Raw genomic sequence first — 21,892 nt, 5'->3', positions numbered from 1 at the left:
TGTCACCGAATAACCATACACTTGTTTGAAACTGGTTGGTGGTTACCACGTTTTTTGCCAGCAGCGTCACGGTTCGTTGTGCTTATTAAAGTGGAGTTAGACCAAGCGAGCGAGTCTTCGTTCTCTTGCTATTTCTATTTTTATTTAGTGTAAACAACTTTTTGCTAATTGCCAACTGATTTTGATTTTTTTTTTACAATTAAGGTTTATCCTCGTCTTGTTATGTGTTCCGATTCGTTGCGGAACAAAAAAAAAATTGAGTTTTAAATTTAAATATTACAAAAAACCTATTCCCAAAGAATTCGTTATTTATTTATTTAAATTTTACTGAATATAATAAAATGTGTGTTATAAAAGTCGGAAATAATGTTATTATAGGCATTGTCTACCAAATTAACTTTAGAATGATTATTGTTCTGGTAAAGGCTTTTTCTTTGCTTCATCTGTCATACTTCGATTTCTTTTAGGCTCATTTAAAAATATGTCTAATTTGGATCTGACTTATTATTTCAATTCTATCTTAATAAAGATCGATACGGGAGTAAATATTGCCAATGAAAAAGAATTATAACAATTAAAGCAAAAAAAAAAAAAAGGTAAAGATATTGCAAAATGCACCATGGGAGACTTTGTATAAAAGTGGATTACTTGGGTACATAAAGTGCCGTTGTTCATCAGGTTCCCCTATACATGATTATTTGAAGAACATTTCAATTATATTTCTCTTATGTAGTTCATATATATGTCACTGAAAACATACGTTGCAGCTGTGTACAGTTGCATAACATTTACTCAAATGCAGTCTAAGTGTTTTTTTTTTTATATTGTATTGTTTAAATCACCTATGAACATATTTGTTGTACGTCTTTGAATAACCAACAAACGACATCTTTTTTTTTGTCATTGACATAATTAAGTACGTAGGTTTTATTGTGTCAAAACATTTTTAACCGACTTTACAAGGAAGGAGGTTCTCAATTCGGTTGGATTTTTTTAACCCTTTTAGTGTCATTGATTTTTACTCATATCTACTTAAAAATACCAAAGAAATCTTTGTCGTGTTGATGTCGTTTACCGTTGCCCCTAAAAAAACTGTATCTCCTCCAAAAATTATCCAACTTTAATATTTTTTTTTTTACAGCAAGCTAAACAGCGACTGATTTCACGAGCGCTATGACGCTCGTGGCACTTTTAGTAGCAATGCGCATGAGCGCGCTGGCGTTCGTCGGCACTCAAAGGGTTAATGTTTGATGTAAAATGAGGGTATCATTACTCTATAAACCGACTTGGAAAATTCTTTCTTTATTTAAGGGTGTGCTTACAGATTTTTTTTAGTGGATTATAATGGCATGGTAACCCCGTCTGCGCTAACGGTATACGCTGGTGGGGCACCAGTGAGGGATGATAAGTGAGAATGAAAAAGCAAGTCAGTTAGCCTATCGTGATGAATGTATCTGGATTTCAACATAATGGTTTTCAGGGCGGACCAAGTGGAGGTCAACCTGACAGGATATATAGCTGGTAACGCGACTGTTAGTCCGTATTACTAACAATTCCTTCCCTCCGGTATGATTACAGATTGCTTCAAATTTTACCATAATTAGAACAGTAGTTCAGTTTTTAAATCTAATCAATTGATTTGGATACAATTGATATCGATTTTTTGTAAAGTAAAATGAATGAATGGATGAATAGAAGCTCTTTCTTGTTTCCTTCAAAGAATGTTACAGATTATAAAGGTTAATATTAAAAAAAAAATGTGGAACGCGATCTTTCCTAAATTATACACAGTTTACAATGAAAGCATCGGTATTACTAACTTATCATTAGTTAGGCGCCGTTTAATCACTGCAGTTTCATAATACTAAGCTTATAATGTTTTCAGGTTTACTCAATAAAATAAAGCGTATCTAATATTAATAAATCCATTTATATTCCTAGTAAGTTAATAAATATATTTAAAAGGCCAGCAACAACGCACAAGCGACTCATTTCGTGCTGCAGGTGTTTATGAACGACGGTAGCCGTTTTCCACCAGGTGTACTGTCTGCTTTCCCTCCTTGATAATAAAAAAAGTGACTAATAAATATTTTCTTCTTTTATTTTATAATTTTTCGTGTCTTAGAGACCGCAAAAGTAATTAGTGACTCTCCTTCCGTGTCGCCTACAGATTTGAGCAGTACCATGGACATTACAGAGTGTACTGTTTCGCCCATGGTTACTCCCCATGCGTTGCCATTCATGAGGACTAAGGTGTTACTCCTCTGTACTTTCTTAATTCACTGCTATATCCTACCCATAAAACCGAAACATAGCCATGCAAATATGGTACAACTGCTTCAAGGTAGAAACAGGTACCCAAGCAAACGATTTTTGTACAAAGTGTCCCTCAGATATAATACTTGAAAGAGGTAAAAACCCTTAGGAATTAAAAAAATATTTCTTTTGTCCACAGGGTCGGCCGTCGTCAGTATTTGCATGCGGCAATTCGATGATGCCATCTCAATAACGGTCGCCATAATCATCGTGGTGACGGTGGCGTTCGTGCAAGAGTACCGCTCCGAGAAGTCGCTTGAGGAGCTGAACAAGCTAGTACCGCCGTCATGCAACTGGTGAGTTAGTACTCGCCATCTGTGATGATGATAATACAGCTGTTAACTGTTCACTGCTGAACCTAAGCTATAGGAGTGTTTTGCCAGTAGTTGCCAAACTTAGCAGGTGGGTTGACAACCGCAGTTTGACTTTGGTAATGTTTTAAGAAAAATGTTACTGCCCATCTCTCGATCATTTAGTTCTCTTAGTCGCCTCTTATGACACCCACAGGAAAGAAAGGGGCGGTCCATTTTGTTAATAAAAACAAATTTTAATAAACAGCTCTGAACATTTTTTTTTAATTTACCATTCTCTATTCAAACGGAGGTATCACCTCCGTAATTCATGATGACTTACTAATAAAGTTGTACCTTTCGCAAAATTTTCCTTATAGGAGAAGCCTATGTTCAGCCGTCGACACTTAATGGGGTGATATGATGATGATGTTGAAAATTTTTTTCCACGGAAGCAGAGTCATGGAATATATCTATATATATGTATATAAAAATTAATGCCACTTTTCGTTGTAATTTTATAACTCAAGAACGTACTCACCTATTCAAACCAAATGTTTAGGCTTTGTTCGCAATATTTAGTAGATGGTTTATGTGAAGTTTGCACAAAATCGGTCGAGAGGTTCTTCATTTATCACATTTTTTGTAACAAATGAATTCAATAAATAGCGGATCATTTTGATAATGGGGATTTTTGTGTCAAATTCAAACTTTTTTAAGATGGAGATAGTGCTATCAAATTGAAACTTTTTTCAGTGTTGACCGTATAAGCATGTTGTTATGTCATTCATGCGGTCATTTCATTTCTAACGTGCTTCGATTAAAGCAAATTGTCAGCGATATTGATGTTATTTTTTTTTTACTATTTCACTTTATACGTAGTGAAGCACGTACTGGGCCGCTAGTATTTTATATATATGTATTTATATTGGTTCATATAAAAAGTACCGTGCTTATAGTACTTGTAGGCACAGTATTTTTTCTGTTGGTATGTATAAGTTCTACTCGTTATAATAGAGAGAGGCCACATCTCTTGTCGACCTCGTCGCGTTGAAGAGGTCTACCTTGATCTTCATTTTGTTATCATTACTATATTATACTTACCAGTATTTTATTAAGGTTTTGTATCTAGTTACAAGTTTTATATAAATTTATATGAAAATGAAGAGGAAAGACAGATAAGATTAAATACAAGAAGAAAAGATGTGGTATATACTTTTTGTCTCAGACTCCGAGTTGCAAAACAATGTGCCTTCTACCAGTCAATCAAATTATTTAATAGATTACCCACTTATATGAAAATCACTGATAATTTCAATACCTTCAAAACTAAACTAAGAGCTATTTTGTTGATATTTTGTTATACTTTAGACGAATTTATTAATTGTGTGTTTATTAATTTATCTACTATCTATTATAAGCTATCATTTTGTTTTTTACTCTTTATTTTTTAATGGACCTTATTGTTTATTTCTTTACTTTTTAGTTTATCTAATATTGTAACTTATTTCAAACACAATTGTATGATTGTTATTGAATAAATAAATGAAATGAAATTTATTACACTTGAACAAGGGATACAGCGATTAGTTTAACAAATTATTAGCAAGGATGGGCTTATCTCTAAAAGAGATCTTTTCCAGCCAACCCAGTGCAGTTAGAAAGAAAATGATAGTTTTATACGCTTATGTTGTGGAATGACCTTCTTACTGAGATTTTTCCTAGAGACTACAGCATGGGGTTCTTAAAAATAGTGTAACAAAGTTTCTAAACGGTCGACAACGTGCCAGTGATATACCTGGTGTTACAGGTGTTCTTAAGCTATCTTAACGCCGTTTATCATCAGACGGGCCGTATGCTTGTTTGCTATAAGAGTATAAAATTCTCTTTTTTTTATCTGAAAGGATATACTTACAGATTGTTCTCATAGAAATTTTATATAAATCAGTTCAGTCGTTTAGTTTTTAAATCGGGATAACTGGTTTTATAATAATTGAAGTCGGTTTTTTGTGGTACTTTGGATGTTTAATTTATTAAATCGTCAGCACAGCCGTACAGTTGATAATAGTTATGTACCATATATATATGTTATCTATAAATACAATCTTTGGTGTTACGTGGTTTACATATCAGATATGTGTACATACATAGATACATACTAACAAACCTGTGAAAATTTCAAGCCTACATTCTGATTTTCGCCATACCAATAGTCACATATTTTGCACCACATCTGCCCTTCATACGCTTTCTGTTTTTACCTAATGGTTAGCTGATAGAGAATGCCATGTGGCAATAAGCTCGCCACTTGTACAAAGTTTTATTGTGCAATAAAGAATAAATAAAGAAATAGTATGTATGTATATCAATAATTACTAGTACCTCATTCGAGTATTCTGACACTTTCTTATGGTTGACTGGGAGAGAATGTTTTTAGCATTAAGTCCGCCATGTACCTACACATATATGTACTTCTGTTTAGCACTACTACTGCCCACTCACTACTTCCTATGCCACTGTGTTAGGTTGACTGGAAGAAATCTCTTTTAGAGATAAGTTCGCCTTTGCTAACTGTGTTATTAACTTATTGTTGTTACTGTATGTTTTAGTGCAATAAAGAATATATATAAATCAATAAATAAATAAATATTACGCGGTCAAAGTCGCGGGTGTCAACTAGGTAAATAAATAAAGCATTAGGTCATGTGTTATCTATAAATGCAATCGATTGGATTCTATTTGTGGACGTCCCGAAACTGTTATTAAGACAGCTCGGCTTTTATTCGTCTCACGTCTCACGTTTTACCATCTCCGCGGGTTTATTTTTAGACAGTTACAATTTCCTAGTAAATTGTCCGTTATCTTTATTATTCCATGTTTTCATCGTTGTCCTACCCTTTTATTTATTTAACTCTTTATTGCACCAAAAACATAAAAATAAACAATGACATATAAACAATTCGTCTGAAATACAGTAGCATGGAGTACAGATTAGAATATACATATAAAGATACAAAAGGCGGTTTTATCGCTAGGGCAATCTCTTGTAGACAACCTTTGGTTAATGGAGAACATATATAACCCCTTTCCCAATTATTATTTGGGGTCGGCGTGATTTTTTTTTTATTCACATAGAAAGATTTGGCTTATAGTTTTACAACTGGCCGACTGCCTGACGTTAACCCGCTTTGGGAATATTTATTATTTCATATTTTATTTTCGTTAATATACTAGCGGCCCGTCCCGGCGTCGCACGGGCGGACATTTTTACATTTTAAAAAGTGACCATTAAGGCTGCACACACGACGGAATCTTAAAAATGGAGTAACTTCTGTCGTTTTCCCAACATTTCCCTTCACTGCTCTGCTCCTGTTTATCGTAGCGTGATGAAAAGTATACTATAACCTGCCCAGGAGTATGAACAATAATTGTACCAAGTTTCGTTAAAATCCGTCGAGTAGTTTATGTTTCTATAACAAACATACAGACAGACAGACAAAAATTTTACTGATTGCATTTTTGGCAACTTAGAATGGCAAACAAACTGATGGCCCACCTGATGGAAAGTGGTAACCGTCGCCTATAGACATGAGCAATACCATGGACATAACAGAGTATACTGTTCGCCCATGATACCCCCCATGCGTTGCCATTCCTGAGGACTCAGGTGTTCTTCCTCTGTACCCAGTAAATTCACGCCATATCCCACCCTTCAAACCGAAACATAGCCATGCAAACACAACTGCTTCACGGTTGAAACACAAATGGGACAGAGGTACCCAAGCAGTCGACTTTTGTACAAAGTCTTCCTCTGGTATATCCTTTTAGAAGAAAAAAAAGAATTTTCCAAATTGATTTATAACTGAAAGAGTTATGAGGTTAAAAACATTAAAGAAATGCAACCGAATTGAGTACTTCTTTTTTGAAGTCTGTTCAAAAGTAATAAGCAAATGCGTTGACGTATATATGAATTTTTTTAAGAATAAATTGTCTCCGTGTCATATTTGTATTTTTCTAAGAACAATTTGGTATTTTTTACGATGGTAAGACGTCTGTCTGCTTGAGTATTTTTATTTTAGTTGGCTTAATAGTAGTTTTATTATTTATAGTCGGTCGTTTCAGGCAGAAAAACCTGTGACACTGTGGTCTTTCCATGATCTTTTGTGCTCGCCCCTTTTTTTTTAAACTTCGCTGCTAATTCCTTATCAGTGATAGGAATTTTAAGATGTTTTTTTGTAGCTTTGTTTTTTTATCTCTTTAGGATATGAAGGGTGTTTTCCAAAGGAGATATCTGATTTATATATGGCTATATTAGTATTTTTGTCATTCCAAATTCCACGTCGCTTATAAATAGTTATTTATATAGATTAAAGTTACTTATGTATCTATCCACTGTTATAAATTGCGATGGAATTACATGACATGACCATTGTACGATATGGGTGTTTAACTCGCTTGCTCATTTAGCAATAACCATAAAATTGCTAGGTACAACAATGTAACGTGCAGAGCAAAAATTACTGGCAACTTCCTTCAACTAATTATATGTTGCAAAGGTAATTCGTATTATAAATTGTTCTCTGGTAAACAGAACACGGTGTCAACACATCTTTTTAACCGTCTTCAAAAAAAGGTTCTACGGTGGTATTTTTTATGTTTGTTACCTCATAACTCGCTATCTTTTTTTATCTGAAAGTATATATTATCAGATTGGGTCCATACTTTTAAAATCGGTTTACTTTGATTTTTAAATTAATGTAATTTTTTTTTTTATTAAGTCCTTAGTAAGGCTATTTGAATTTAGCGGAATAAGCTGACGGCCCACTTAATGACAATTGGTATACTGTCATATACATACATATATATGGAAAGTATTATATATATATATATATATATATATATATATATATATATATATATATATATATATATATATATATATATATATATATTTATGCAACTTAGAATGGCAAACAAGCTAACGGCCACGAAAGCACAATTGCTTCACGGTAGAAACATGAATGTTTAAAAAATTATATCATATGTCAAAATACACTGATGCTCATTGTACAATTTATGAGTGGATATATAGTGTTATTCTCACATATCAAACTGAACAAGCACACACATATCAAGCACATCTGTTTCGTTGCAGAAACGCGAGTTGGACAGTCTACTAAACTTAATCATTACTCTTGATTTTCCGCAGTTTCCGAGAAGGCAACTTGGAGCACTTCCTAGCACGAAGCCTCGTCCCCGGCGATATAGTCCACCTGAACGTTGGCGACCGTGTGCCGGCTGATCTTCGCCTCTTCGACGCTACCGACTTGGCGATCGACGAGTCTTCGTTCACGGGAGAGACCGAGCCGGCCGTGAAGAGTGTGTTACCGAATAAAGCCGCTGCCGGCAGGGTGAATAAGGATAACATCGCGTTTATGGGTACCTTGGTGCGATGCGGTAATGCTAAGGTAAATATAATACCATAATGTTTTACAATTACGCCAATTGCCTGCTTCTCAAGGTCGTAGCTAGGGAGGAGCATTGAGGGACAATGCCACACATTGTTTTACTGAAATACCCTACAGCCTTAATGGTCGCGTACAACGCGGATTCAGAGATTCTCCCACGAACACTTAGGTTATGGAATGAGCTTCCTGTCGTGGTTTTCCCAAGAGACTACAGCATGGGGTTCTTGAAAAGGGGGGTAAAAAAGTTTCTTCAGGGTCGGCAACGCGCGCGAAATACCCCTGGTAAAAGCATGTGTTCATAGGCTACGGTAACCGCTTATCACCAGGTAGTATAAAAAAAAACTTATCAACTTTTCGCGTTTGGAAATTGCAACGGCATATTTACTCGATTGATAGTACTTAATCCAGAATTTTGAGATTTATCCCATATTCTTACAGGGTATAGTAGTAAGTACGGGAGAGAGGTCCGAATTTGGAGATATATTCCGCATGATGCAAGCGGAGGAAGCCCCGAAGACTCCGCTCCAGAAGTCGATGGATACCCTCGGTGCTCAACTGTCTATGTACTCGTTCTGCATCATCGGCTTCATCATGGTCGCTGGATGGCTACAAGGGAAGGCGTTGCAGGACATGTTCACGATTGGAGTGAGCTTGGCAGTTGCTGCTATACCAGAAGGTAGTTCTTTTTCTAAGTAACTTGAAATAATCAATAATCTGACTCAATAAACAATCTGAATAAGCTTTTTCCCACATTTTAAATCGAAAAACTGCTTCGCAGGCAGGTTGGTAACTGCAGTTAGGCTTTAGTGATATTTATGAGGGACACTGCTGCCCAACCCTCGACTATTAAGTTCCCTTAATCGCCTCTTACGACACCCATAGGAATGGAAGGGATGGCCCTTTCTATGCCGGGACCACATGGCGAACTTTACCGTAATGTTAATGATTAATAATCTATTCCAGGCCTACCAATAGTGGTAACGGTGACGTTGGCTCTTGGCGTGATGCGGATGGCGAAACGGAACGCAATCGTCAAGAAATTGCCCACGGTAGAGACACTTGGTTGCGTCAATGTTATATGCAGCGATAAAACTGGTTAGTACCGTGATGAGAGCTTAATGGTATATTATATATTACTCTGACTTTGAAACCTTGTGTCAGTTTGTTTCAGACTAATTTTGAGAATAGGAAGGGGGGGGGGGTATTGTTTCTAATGGGTACTAGTGGTTTTACTGCTGGCAATGTAATCCAATAACAAATTAAATGAATCCAAGTTACCTCAGTATCCCCTCTCTCCTTTCATTGATGCGTTCTAATGTGTCTAGATATAGGTATATCTATTGTTCATAATAGTTGGCAAAACCCTCTGATTTGGGAGGAAGGGATTATTAGTAATGGGGAGTTGCAATATAGCCTGTCAGGTTGACTTCCACACGGTTCTTCCTAGAAACCATCGTGGTTAATTCCAGGTGAATTCGTCACGATGGGCTAATTGACCTGTTCTCATTCTTACCTTTCATCACCCTCACTAGTAACTTGCTTGCGTATATCAATAGCGCGAGCGGGGTTACCATTTCATTGTCAGCCATTAAAAAAACCCCCTCTGATTACCTGGTTACGAATTATAATCGTGAGATTTATTTTTATTTTAGTGGGTGATAATGGAATGGTCATGCCGCTTGTGCTAACAGTATACATTGGTTGGGTACCAGTGAGAGATGAGAATGAAAAGGCCGGTTAGTTAGCTCATCGTGATGAATACACCAGGAATTCACCTGGAAATAAACATGATGTTTTCCAGGGGGGACTGCAAGGAGGTAGACCTGGCTGTATGTTGCTGGCAATGGGGAAGCTAGACCCCAATTACTAACAAACCCTTTCCTCCTTATAATCGTGAGTTTATTTATTTGTTTTATACAGGTACCCTGACACAAAATGAGATGACTGTAACGACAATATCGACATCTGGCGGGCACATCGCGGAAGTCACCGGCACCGGTTACAATGCCTGCGGCGACGTGCAGTTGCGCGCGTACAAGGGACGCGACCTCGACGTGGCCAGGATGGGTGTGCACAGCATGTTAGAGGTATTTGATAATAAGAATGTTTGATGTTTCATTATAAACCTACCAGAGAGAGACTTTGCTTGGGAACCACTGTTCCACTGGTGATTCTGTCATCAAGTAGTTGTAATTGCGAAGTAGTGAAAGTACAGGATAAACAAAAGCATAACATCCTAATTCTCAGGAATGGCAGTGCGTCAAGGGTACCATGGGTGTCTCAGTATTCTGTGACGACCATCTTCTGTTTATGTCTATAGTCGACGGTATACCGCATTCCATCAGAACGATTACAAATAATAGTTTAGACTTTTGATCAGCTAAGCTAACAGATTGTTTACTATTGCATTTTGAATTGTATAAAAATATATGCAAGATCTAAGCTATTGTACTTTGTTGTTTCTCCGCCAGGTGGCAGTAGTGTGCAACAATGCGGTTATCCGCAACGACACATTGTATGGGCAACCGACAGAGGGCGCGCTGGTCGCCTGCGCAATGAAGAACGGTATGGAAGACGTGCGAGACCAGTACACCAGACTGCATGAAATTCCGTTTAGGTGAGTACTGAAAACTAAATAGGTCATATACTACATAGGTCTCTCCCGTAGGTGGGGTTGTACCAATAGTGTAGTATAGTTGTCACGCTTGGCAGGCGGATTGGCAACCACAGTTAAGTTATTGTGATGTTTTAAGAGGGACGCTACTGCTCAACCTTCGACCATTATGTTCCCTTAGTCGCCTCTTATGACATTTGATTCTCCAAATCCGTTATAAATTATTTCATTTTACAGTTCTGAAACGAAAATGATGGTGGTGAAATGTGCCCCAAAATTCTCGTCAGAGGGAAAACCTAAAGAGGAAGTGTTTGTGAAGGGGGCGATAGAGAAAGTGCTGCCTCTGTGTACGCGGTACATTGATAGCGCGGGCAACTATGCGCCTATGACCAAAGATAAGCAGAATGATTTTCTCAGTGAAGCGTACAACATCGGGAGAATGGGTGAGAGCATATATTATGTTTATTATTTAAGTCATCAATACTTATAAAAATATTACGGCCTTATATTAATAAACATATATAGTGAAAATTATAAAAATAAAATGGGCCCATAACCTGTTGAATACATATTAATAGCGCTTAGTAGCTGTTTTCATTGATTATTTTATATGCATAATATGTTATATATTCATAACATTTCATTGATTTTTTTAATGATCATATATATAACAATAATTTTCAAAATAAAATGGGCCCCTAACGTGTCTTGGATATCCATAAGTAGTGTTTTGTAGTTGTTTTAATTATTTATTTAATGAAGTTAATTTACTTAAAAATTGACAACGTTTTTGTTGATATGTTTGTTTTATATAATGTATGTATGTTTTATATTTTGTAATGTTTTCTTGACGCCACTTCAGAGTTATTTTCTAAAATTGACCGTCTACAAAATTTATGCATTCGTTTCGTTTATGGTTTGCGTAAGTTTGATCATGTCTCCAAATATCGAAAAGAATTGAAATGGTTACCTTCACGTTTTCGATTGAATGTCCATATACTGACGCTTCTTTACAATATCTTGCATAATCCCTCCATTCCTTGTTATCTCCGCGAGCGTTATGAATATTTATATTCAAGAGATAAACCACTTCGCCCTCAGACACGATTACTTCTAAGAACTCCACCACATCATACTCAGGCTTTTGGGAATTCCTTTACAGTTATATCCATTCGACTATGGAATAGTCTGCCATCCGAAATAAGGGAATCGGCAAGTATAGGCATGTTTAAGCGTCGTCTAAGAGAGCATTACTTATCACTATGCTGACGTATTATGTATATGTGTATGTATATTTATATATGTTTATATGTGTATATATATGTATGTGTATATGTATGTTTGTGTAAATATATGTGTATGTTTACAGGGTATTTTATGTAATTTATAATGTGTAGTTTGTATTATTCTTTGTGTATACATAACTTATGCGTTTATGCAATATATGCAGATCGTATGACTGCCTATTTTTATTTATAAAATAACACATTAACATGGAAAGGTTTTGCTGGAAGAAATCTCTTATTAGAGATAAGCTCGCCTTTGTACATTATGTTTATAATGAATTGTAATTACCAGTATGTTTTGTGTACAATAAAGAATAAAGTATATAATCAGATTTTATATTTATAGATAAACTTGAAGAAAGGTAAAATTAATGTAGGAGTGTAATACATGGTCTTAACATGGGTCGTAATAAGAACTTTTAAAAACCGATTTAGAATTGATAATTTTCGTTGATCGTGTAATTAATATTATGTAAATATGTAAACTATAATGCGAAAAGATTTGAATACTTGTTTGTGTAATTAAATTGAAATTTAAAAATTAACAGTTTTAAAAACATCTTTCAAATAAAAAATGCTACACTACCAATGAGTCACATGGATTGTTTTTTATTTTTATTGTTTCTTTTGAAATTAGAGGTCTAATTATTTGCTCGTGTGAAGTCGAAGTAAGTTTTTAGGAAGACAGACAAATTAAAACCTCCACTTTTTTTTATACAACTTAGAATGGCAAACAAGCTGACGGCCCACCTGATGGAAAGTGGAACTGTCGCCTATACACAAGTACCATGGACATAACAGAGTATACTGTTTCGCCCATGATACCCCCCATGTGTTGCCATTCCTGAGAATTCAGGTGTTATTCCTCTGTACCTAGTAAATTCACGCCATATCCCACCCTTCAAACCGAAACATAGCCATGCAAACACAACTGCTTCACGGTCAAAAAATGAATGGGACAGAGGTACCCAAGCAATCGACTTTTGTACAAAGTCAGTGAAACAGTGGAGCAGCGATTAAATTCCGTCGCTCGTAGGTCTCCGCACGATCGCGATGTGCCGCGGCGAAAGTCTGGAGGCGCTGACGTACACGGGCGTGTGCGGCGTGTGCGACCCCCCGCGGCCCACCGTACGCGCCGCTGTCGCCACCTTGCGGCGCGCCGCCGTCGCTGTCAAGATGGTCACCGGCGACGCGCGGCCTACTGCACTCGCTGTTGGTCGGTATAAACCACTGCACGTTACATACTCAACACTACATACTATACATACTCCTCACTACAGGGGCGAAAGGGATTGTTAGTAATGACGTCTAATAGCCCCATTGCCGTAGGGGGGGGGAGTGATGGAAACTGAGAATTCCATTGCTAGCAATATACCCAACCAGGTCGATCTCCTCGCGGTTCCCCCTGGAAACTATCATGGTTAATTCCTGATGAATTCATCATGATGGGCTAACTGACCTATTTTCATTCTCATCTATCACCCTTCACTGTTGCCCCGCCAGGGTTACCACTCCATCTTCATCCAATAAAAAAAACCATGATGGTTTTCAGGGGGAATTACGTGAAGGTCGACCTGAGAGTGCATTTTGCTGGCAATGGGGCTATTTTTTATTTGATGGGTGAAAATGGTATGGTAACCCCGCTTGCGCTAACGGTATACGCCAGCGGAGCACCAGTGAAGGGTGATAGATGCGAATGAAAACAGGCCAGTTAGCCCATCATGATGAATTCATCAGGAATTAACCATGGTAGTTTGCAAGGAGAACCGCGAGAAGGTCGATCTAGAAAGGTAGAAGGTCGGTCGAGGTCTCAGTCTCCATTACTAACAATCCCTTCCCCCCAGTGTACTGTACTGTACTTATCACAGTATAGTGTAATCATAATAGTGTATAGAAATTATAATAAACACACGCTCCAAAACATTTCTAATCTATGTCTGTAACAACGTTTAGAAATATGTGTACATGTGCCACGGAAAAAATGGTGATTTGCCATTTCCTTACACATTTATTTATTTCACTTCTCTCACAAAAAAAAAACATGTCAAACAGAAACGTCGAGAATCTTATTCAAGCAACATTACAAGATTTTGTTTAGGGCAAGGAAGGCATTTTTTGTGTTATTTTATTAATTTAAAAATAAGAAAATAAATTTAAATTAATTAATAACAATCCCTTCCCCGGCGGAGATGATTAGAACAGTGGTGATACCTGTAGTTAAGAATAAAATTTCTGATATAACAGACAAAAATAATTATAGGCCAATCTCCTTAGCTACTGTTGTCTCAAAGGTTTTTGATAGCATACTTAACTCTCGACTGACTCAGCATATAAAACTTCATGACAACCAGTTTGGCTTTCAAACTGGACTGTCAACTGAAAGCGCTGTTCTTTGTGTTAAGCATGCTATTAGATACTATACAAATCGAAAAACGCCAGTCCATGCATGCTTCCTCGACCTGTCGAGAGCTTTTGATCTGGTTTCTTATGACATCTTGTGGAAAAAGCTCGAAAATTTTCAATTACCATCAGAGCTCATAAATATCTGCAAATATTGGTATGGAAATCAGCTCAATAGCGTGCGATGGGCGGGGACTATGTCGCAGTCATACAGATTGGAGTGTGGTGTGAGGCAAGGAGGGTTGTCTTCGCCGGTACTATTTAATCTGTATATTAATGATCTGATTGTTGCTTTGAGTGGTACCCGTGTCGGCTGTCACATAGACGGCATTAATGTTAATAATATAAGTTATGCTGATGACATGGTGCTGCTCAGCGCATCGATATGTGGACTTAAAAAACTCGTGGCTATTTGCGAGTCATATGCTGCATGCCTCGGACTGATATACAATGCTGTGAAAAGTGTGGTCATGGTCTTTGAGAGCAGAGGCAAAAACTCAATAGGCTTTCCAGATATTAAACTTAAGGGTATAGCGCTGAAGAGGGTGTATAAATTTAAATATTTAGGACATGAATTGGCCTCGGATCTCAAAGATGATGATGACATTGAACGGGAGCGGAGGGCGCTGGCGGTGAGGGCGAATATGATAGCACGCAGGTTTGCGCGGTGCTCTAGACAAGTTAAAATTACGTTATTTAGATCACATTGCACATCTTTCTATGCATGCAACCTGTAGGCTGTATATACTCAAAAATCCTACAGCGATCTCCGTATCCAATATAATAACGCGTTCAGGGTGTTGATGGGGCTGCCACGATTCTGCAGCGCGTCAGGGATGTTCGCTGAGCATCGTGTAGATTGTTTTTATGCCACGATGCGAAAAAGGTGTGCATCCCTGGTGCGCAGAGTACGTGCCAGCACCAACAGCATCCTGAGTATGATAGCAAGCAGGCTGGACTGTGTGTACGTTAATCGCTGCTGCGCAATTTCCAATGGAATTGTGCAGCGGTGATTATCTGTATACTGCTTAATATATTGTATGTGTGTATGTGTGTGTATGTGTATTGTGTATGTAAATTTACTAACATTAGTTTTTAAGAATATTGTTACTAATAAATATTTAATGAACCAAAAAGTCTAAAATAAAAATTATTATTATTATTATTTAATAAAAAAATGATATTTTAATTTTCGAATGAAATTATGTTTAAAAAAAAATGCCTTTTTAACTGACACAGATATTATCTGTTTCAGTTCAAAAGTTACTGCTCAATAAATAAATTGATTTGTATAAAAACTATTGCACGCTAATCTAACTTTCATTTTGGTGACAGCCCAAATGGTCGGTCTGGATGTACTGCACTCGCAGTCACTCTCTGGCGAACAGTTGGACTCCATGACGGATGAAGAGCTCGACAGGATTATTGATACGGTGAGCTTCCACGACTTCATCACCACTTTGCCTTTTCATCTGCCGTGAAACCTTTAGTATTGCAAGCGTCCATAGGCTATACTACCCGTTTACTACCAGACAGGCTGTTGGTCTGTTTGCGACCTTCATGGTATAAAAAAAGCATACCAGTCACTTTTGTGTGTAACGTCTATTTTAATAATAATTTAATATAATTACATTACTGATTATTTATTTAAATTACTCCTCTCCATCCAAAGGTTGCCTGGAAGAGATCGCTCTTAGCGATAAGGCCGCCCATTGTTTTCTCATTGTGATTATTTCTTGTAATTATTTATATTTATAATAAGTTTACTATTGTAATCTTTTGGAGGAAACAATAAAGAGTATTTATCTGTCTATCTATCTATTTAATATTAATCTATTAAACATAGATTAGATATTCATCAATTAATATAGTCGCGACTGATGTTAATACAATGCCAACTGTTTCTACCGTGAAGCAGTTGTGTTTGCATGGTTGTGTTTCGGTTTGAAGGGTGGGATATGGCGTGAATTTACTGGGTACAGAGGAATAACACCTGAGTCCTCAGGAATGGCAACGCATGGGGGGTATCATGGGCGAAACAGTATACTCTGTTATGTCCATGGTACTGCTCACGTCTATAGGCGACGGTTACCACTTTCCATCAGGTGGGCCGTCAGCTTGTTTGCCATTCTAAGTTGTATAAAAAAAAAAAAAAACTAATTTACATACTTTATTATATAGATAGAGCACAGAGTATCAAAAAGGTGTCTAAATTTTGTCAGCTTATTCGACGTTTGGTTGATTTTTTTTGGTTTGTGTTTTTTTAAATCAAAACAATACGCGCTTATTTCAGTGTTGCAAGTAATCGAAAAAAAATTACATGATAAATTATTTGTTATAGGTGAGCGTATTCTACAGGGTGACGCCGAAACACAAGTTGTCGATCGTCAAATCTTTGCAGCGGCTCGGAAACATTGTCGGCATGACAGGTAAATAAGATAGTATTAGCGAGTACGGAATGAACTCCCTATAGAGATTTCCCCAAGGGACTACAGCATGGGTTTTTTTAAATAAGGGATAAAGAGCTGCCTTCAGGGTCGGCAACGCGCGCGTTGTGCCCCTGGTATTGCAAGCGTTCATAGGCTACGGTAACCGTTTATCATCAGGCGGGCCGTATGCTTGTTTGCCACCTTAGTGGTGTAGAAAAGAAGTCAAGTGCGAATCGGACTCGCGCAATAAGGGTTCCGTTCAAAATCATCAATCCTTTTTTGTTGAATAACTACAAATTTCCGGTTTTTAGATTTTTTACTTTACTTGTGCTACATGACATGTAAACAAATTGTATAATTCTGGGTCAACGGGAAGTACCCTATAAGTTTTAATTCCCTTTGCGAAACTCAGAATAAGCGATATAAATGATACATAACCGTATTTTTTTCGTCGATTTGATTTGATTTAAGCTTGATTTTTTTTACTGTTTTAAGAGAATGCTGACTTGAGTATATGTTGTTAATTTCAACTTGATACCTCCATGCGTTCCTAAAAAAAGGGTCTTAACTGACAGACGAACGGACAACGAAGTGATCCTACAAGTGTTCCGTTTTTTATTTCCAGGTACGGAACCAAAAAAAAAATAGAGAAATATGTACTGTATTTTAATAAAAAAATCGTGTGAAACCGAGATAGGTCTCTAGTATATAACAAACCATGCTAGTGAAGTAAGTAGTTTCGAAATCAACGCAGGTGATGGTGTGAACGACGGCGTGGCGCTGAAGCGAGCTGATATCGGTATCGCCATGGGCCGCAACGGGACCGACGTGTGCAAGGAGGCCGCCGACATGATTCTGGTCGACGATGACTTCGCCACCATTATGTACGTGACCATCGGGTCTACCATGAAATGAAATTCCGAAATTCTGGACTCAATTTCGTGTTTTTGTTTATACCAAAATCGGATCAATAAATGGAGTTTAACATTTCGTTCGTCATACATCCTATCATAAAAATCCAAAGGAACAATATTTTAACATTTTTAATATTTCCAAACGGCATGTATTATGTAATTTTAACATCAAATTTGTGTTACGTTTGGCTCCGAAATTTCGAAAAACATTTCATGGTAAGCCCTCATATTTATATTATTTAATTAATACCACACTGAACGTAATAATCAGAGTGTGATTCCGAATTCTCCCTGGAAACTATTGTGGTTTGTGGCATCAGTATCGATCACTAATCACCCCCTGATAGTTATTTTGGAAATATATTTCATGTACAGAATTGACCTCTCTACAGATTTATTATAAGTATAGTTAGATAGATATTAAATATCATTTAACTTTATGACATTTTGAACAGTAAACAAGCTGTTTTTTTTTATGGGTGAAAATGGTATGGTAACCCCGCCCGCGCTAACGGGATACGCTGGCGGAGCACCAGTGAAGGGTGATAGATGAGAATGAAAACAGGCCAGTTAGCCCATCATGATGAATTCATTAGGAATTAACCATGATAGTTTCCAGGGAGAACCGCGAGAAGGTCGACCTGGTTGGGTATATTGCTAGCAATAGGATTCTCAGTCTCCATTACTAACAATCCCTTTCCCCCTGCAAACAAGCTGTTAGCCCACCTGATAGAACGTTGTAACTGTTGCCTATACATATATAGAAACCATGAACTTTTACATTTCCTAAACTTGTTTTTTTATTACCCCAAAAAAGTCGCTTAAATAAAAAATAAATAAATAAAATGGCTGAGTAAAAATTCTATTGTTATACAAAATAAATTATTACATAAAGCCTCTCTAGACAAGTAGAAAATTAATCAACTCGATAGATACGATATCGCTACCGCATATGCAAATTTGTATACCAGAGGGAGACTTTGTACAAAAGTCCATTTCTTGGGTACGTCTATCTCATTCGTGTTTCTACCGTGAAACTGCTGTGTTTGCATGGCTGTGTTTCGGTTTGAAGGGTGGGATATGGCGTGAATTTACAGGATACAGAGGAATAACACCTGAGTCCTCAGGAATGGCAACGCATGGGGGGTATCATGGGCGAAACAGTATACTCTGTTACGTCCATGGTACTGTTCATGTCTATAGACGACGGTTACCACTTTCCATCAGGTGGGCCGTCAGCTTGTTTGCCATACTAAGTTGCATAAAAAAAATTGGACATTCAAGTTGCATAAAAATACCTAGATTTTCTTTTTTTTTTTACAGCGCCGCAATCGAAGAAGGCAAATGCATATTCTACAACATCCGTAACTTCGTGCGGTTCCAGCTGTCGACGTCGATCGCGGCGTTGTCTCTCATAGCGCTCGCGACCCTCATGGGCATACCGAACCCGCTCAACGCCATGCAGATACTGTGGATCAACATCATTATGGACGGTATGTCTAATCCTAATAATAAAACTAGCTGTTTTCCGCGGCGCTGCCCGCGTGAATCGCTATATGAAATATTCTATGAGTTAAAATGTGATATATTATATATAATCTATCTGCATAAAGTTTCTTTAGATTTATATATTTTTTTTATTTATGAACCGATTAAAATAAAACAAACACTAAATGTTAAGTGGAGCAAACCGTAATGCGTTAGTGTAAACCCCATTCAAGTCGGTTAAGTTTCTGAAATTAGCGCGCACAAATGTACAGACAAACAGACAAAAATTCTCAAAATCGTTGTATTTGTATGTATGGTTTTATTGCGTTTACAATGATCCTCTACAATAGTTTTTCTTTTATATGTTCCACGTAGAGACAGCGAGGAGTTTTTTTTTTAATGGGTGATAATGAAATGGTAACTCCACCCGGGCTATCGGTATACACCGGTGGGGCACCAGTGAGAGATGATAGGTGAGGATGAAGCAGGTCAGTTAGCTCATCGTGGCGATTCAACAAAAATTGTTGACGATGGTTTCCAGGGTTAACCACGTGGAGGTCGACCTAATAGGGCATATTGCTAGCAATGGGGTTGTCAAACTCCATTGCTAACAATCCCTTTCTCCCCGCAGAAGCACAATCGGCCGAGGTTCAGAGCCCTAAGGAGAGAAACCAGCGTACAATGCGGGTATCTAAGAGCACCGCTTTTTGCATCTTTCCCGGGAGTGAGCCGCCTCGGAATCCCAACTGTCTGAGATTATGTCCAGACTAGTTGGGATAAGACCGTTCACCAACATATCGATTAGAATGATTTTGGTGGGCGCCACTCCCCACATTTCGGTCACCTCGTGAGCCAGGTTGAGATATTTTCTCTTTTTCTCGGTTTTGGCTTTCACAAGGTTCTCGTCATGCGGTAAGGCGACATCCACCAAAAACACCCGCGAGTGGGCCTGATCCGTCACTACGATATCAGGTTTGTTCGCAAGAACTGTCCTGTCCGTGATGATGGATCGGTCCCAGTAGAGCCTGACGCTGTCGCTTTCGAGGACTGGCTGGGGCTCGTACTTATAGTACGGCAACGTCTCATTCGCGAGGCCGTACTTCAGAGCTAGCTATTATTATTGTCATGTGTAGGATTGCTTCGCAGGCCCGCCGGCGCAGTCGCTGGGCGTGGAGCCGGTGGACCACGAGGTGGTGGCGCGGCGGCCGCGCGACACCACGCGCCGCATCATCTCGCGCGCGCTGCTGCTCAACGTGCTGCTCGCCGCCGCCATCATCATCGCCGGCACGCTCTGGGTCTTCAACAGGGAGGTGCGCGCAACTACCACATCCGGCTACATAACGGCATTTGTATTACTTACAACACACAGACCAGAGGGAGACTGTATAAAAATTGGTTGCTTGGGTACCTCTGTCTCATTCGTGTTTCAACCGTGAAGCAGTTGTGTTTGCAGGTCTGTGTTTCGGTTTGAAGGGTGGAATATGGCGTGAATTTACTGGGTACAGAGGAATAACACCTGAGTCCTCAGGAATGGCAACACATGGGGGGTATCATGGGTGAAACAGTATGTGTGTGTACTGTTACGTCCATGGTACTGCTCATGTCTACAGGCGACGGTTACCACTTTCCATCAGGTGGGCCATCGGCTTGTTTATCATTCTTAGTTGCATAACAAATACATGCACGCACACGCAATCCTATAAAAAATACACACACAAATGCGCGTGCGTGTGCGTCTGTATACAAGTGTGTATACTGCGAACATTATAATTTGCAATATTTTTTAATGATTAAACATATCATTATCATCACCATGATTTTGGTATGTATCTCTCCAAGGCCTTCCCTAATAATATTCCTAATATAATATAAAAAAAAAGTGTGAAACGTCATCAAAAGCCAAACTACGGTTGCCAACCCGCCTGACAAGCATACCAACTACGGGCAATGGAAAACAACCATAAACAACAAGGCCACTGTTCCTTTTGGCAGTCTATAGGGGAGGCCTATGTTCATCAGTAGTCAGAAAATAGCCGATGCAATGTAATGTTCTGATAATATAATTGTAGTATAATTATTAAACAATTATTCCAATCTTTGCCCCCCAGATGTCGGACAACAAGATAACGCCGCGCGACACCACAATGACCTTCACGTGTTTCGTGCTCTTCGACATGTTCAACGCGCTCTCTTGTCGTTCGCAAACGAAATCCGTATTCCAAGTGGGATTATTCTCTAACAAGTGAGTGGCCGCCATCTTCATTATCATCTTTTTCGTTTACTAGATTGTATCTCGCGGTTTTACTCGCAATAATCAATATATAAAGTATGCTATGTGCTAAGTTAACATATAACCTACCTATGCATCAAATTTCTATCAAATCTGTTTAGTTATTTTAGTGTGAAAAAGTAACAAACTTATAAAAAATATCTATAGGACTTTGAAATTAACGTATTATATTTCTATCCAGAATGTTCTTGGTGGCTGTGACGCTGAGTTTAGTCGGTCAAATGCTGGTGGTGTACTTCCCGCCATTGCAGCGGGTGTTCCAGACGGAGGCGCTCACTGGACATGGTAGGTCATATTTGGAATATGAATTTGCGTTCTAAAAAATCAGTAACTGGTATAAAGATTGCCTTAAATGTACAAATGTAGATGACTAGCTTTTATCCGTGATTTAAACTGT

General features: G+C 38.1%; 1 protein-coding gene across 3 annotated transcripts in view; it reads left to right on the top strand.

Annotated features, from left to right (window-relative positions):
- Window positions 1-21,892, top strand: part of LOC113521412 (calcium-transporting ATPase type 2C member 1) — a 53,880-nt gene that overhangs the window by 22,295 nt on the left and 9,693 nt on the right. For all 3 annotated transcript variants that reach the window (XM_052903008.1, XM_052903007.1, XM_052903009.1), the window contains exons 4-18: window positions 2,456-2,612; window positions 7,816-8,074; window positions 8,513-8,750; window positions 9,038-9,169; window positions 9,995-10,161; window positions 10,546-10,691; window positions 10,926-11,131; window positions 13,011-13,190; window positions 15,710-15,807; window positions 16,716-16,803; window positions 17,558-17,687; window positions 19,041-19,210; window positions 20,352-20,515; window positions 21,314-21,447; window positions 21,677-21,780. In XM_052903008.1, the coding sequence (XP_052758968.1) occupies window positions 2,456-2,612; window positions 7,816-8,074; window positions 8,513-8,750; window positions 9,038-9,169; window positions 9,995-10,161; window positions 10,546-10,691; window positions 10,926-11,131; window positions 13,011-13,190; window positions 15,710-15,807; window positions 16,716-16,803; window positions 17,558-17,687; window positions 19,041-19,210; window positions 20,352-20,515; window positions 21,314-21,447; window positions 21,677-21,780 (2,373 nt within the window). The remainder of the gene's footprint in view (window positions 1-2,455; window positions 2,613-7,815; window positions 8,075-8,512; window positions 8,751-9,037; window positions 9,170-9,994; window positions 10,162-10,545; window positions 10,692-10,925; window positions 11,132-13,010; window positions 13,191-15,709; window positions 15,808-16,715; window positions 16,804-17,557; window positions 17,688-19,040; window positions 19,211-20,351; window positions 20,516-21,313; window positions 21,448-21,676; window positions 21,781-21,892) is intronic.

Source organism: Galleria mellonella, unplaced genomic scaffold (genome assembly GCF_026898425.1).
Source record: "Galleria mellonella isolate WM207_F2 unplaced genomic scaffold, CSIRO_AGI_GalMel_v1 utg99, whole genome shotgun sequence".
In the NCBI taxonomy this organism is placed as follows: domain Eukaryota; kingdom Metazoa; phylum Arthropoda; class Insecta; order Lepidoptera; family Pyralidae; genus Galleria; species Galleria mellonella.
Note: the sequence above shows the minus strand (reverse complement) of the source record. Positions and strands in the feature narration are given on the sequence as shown.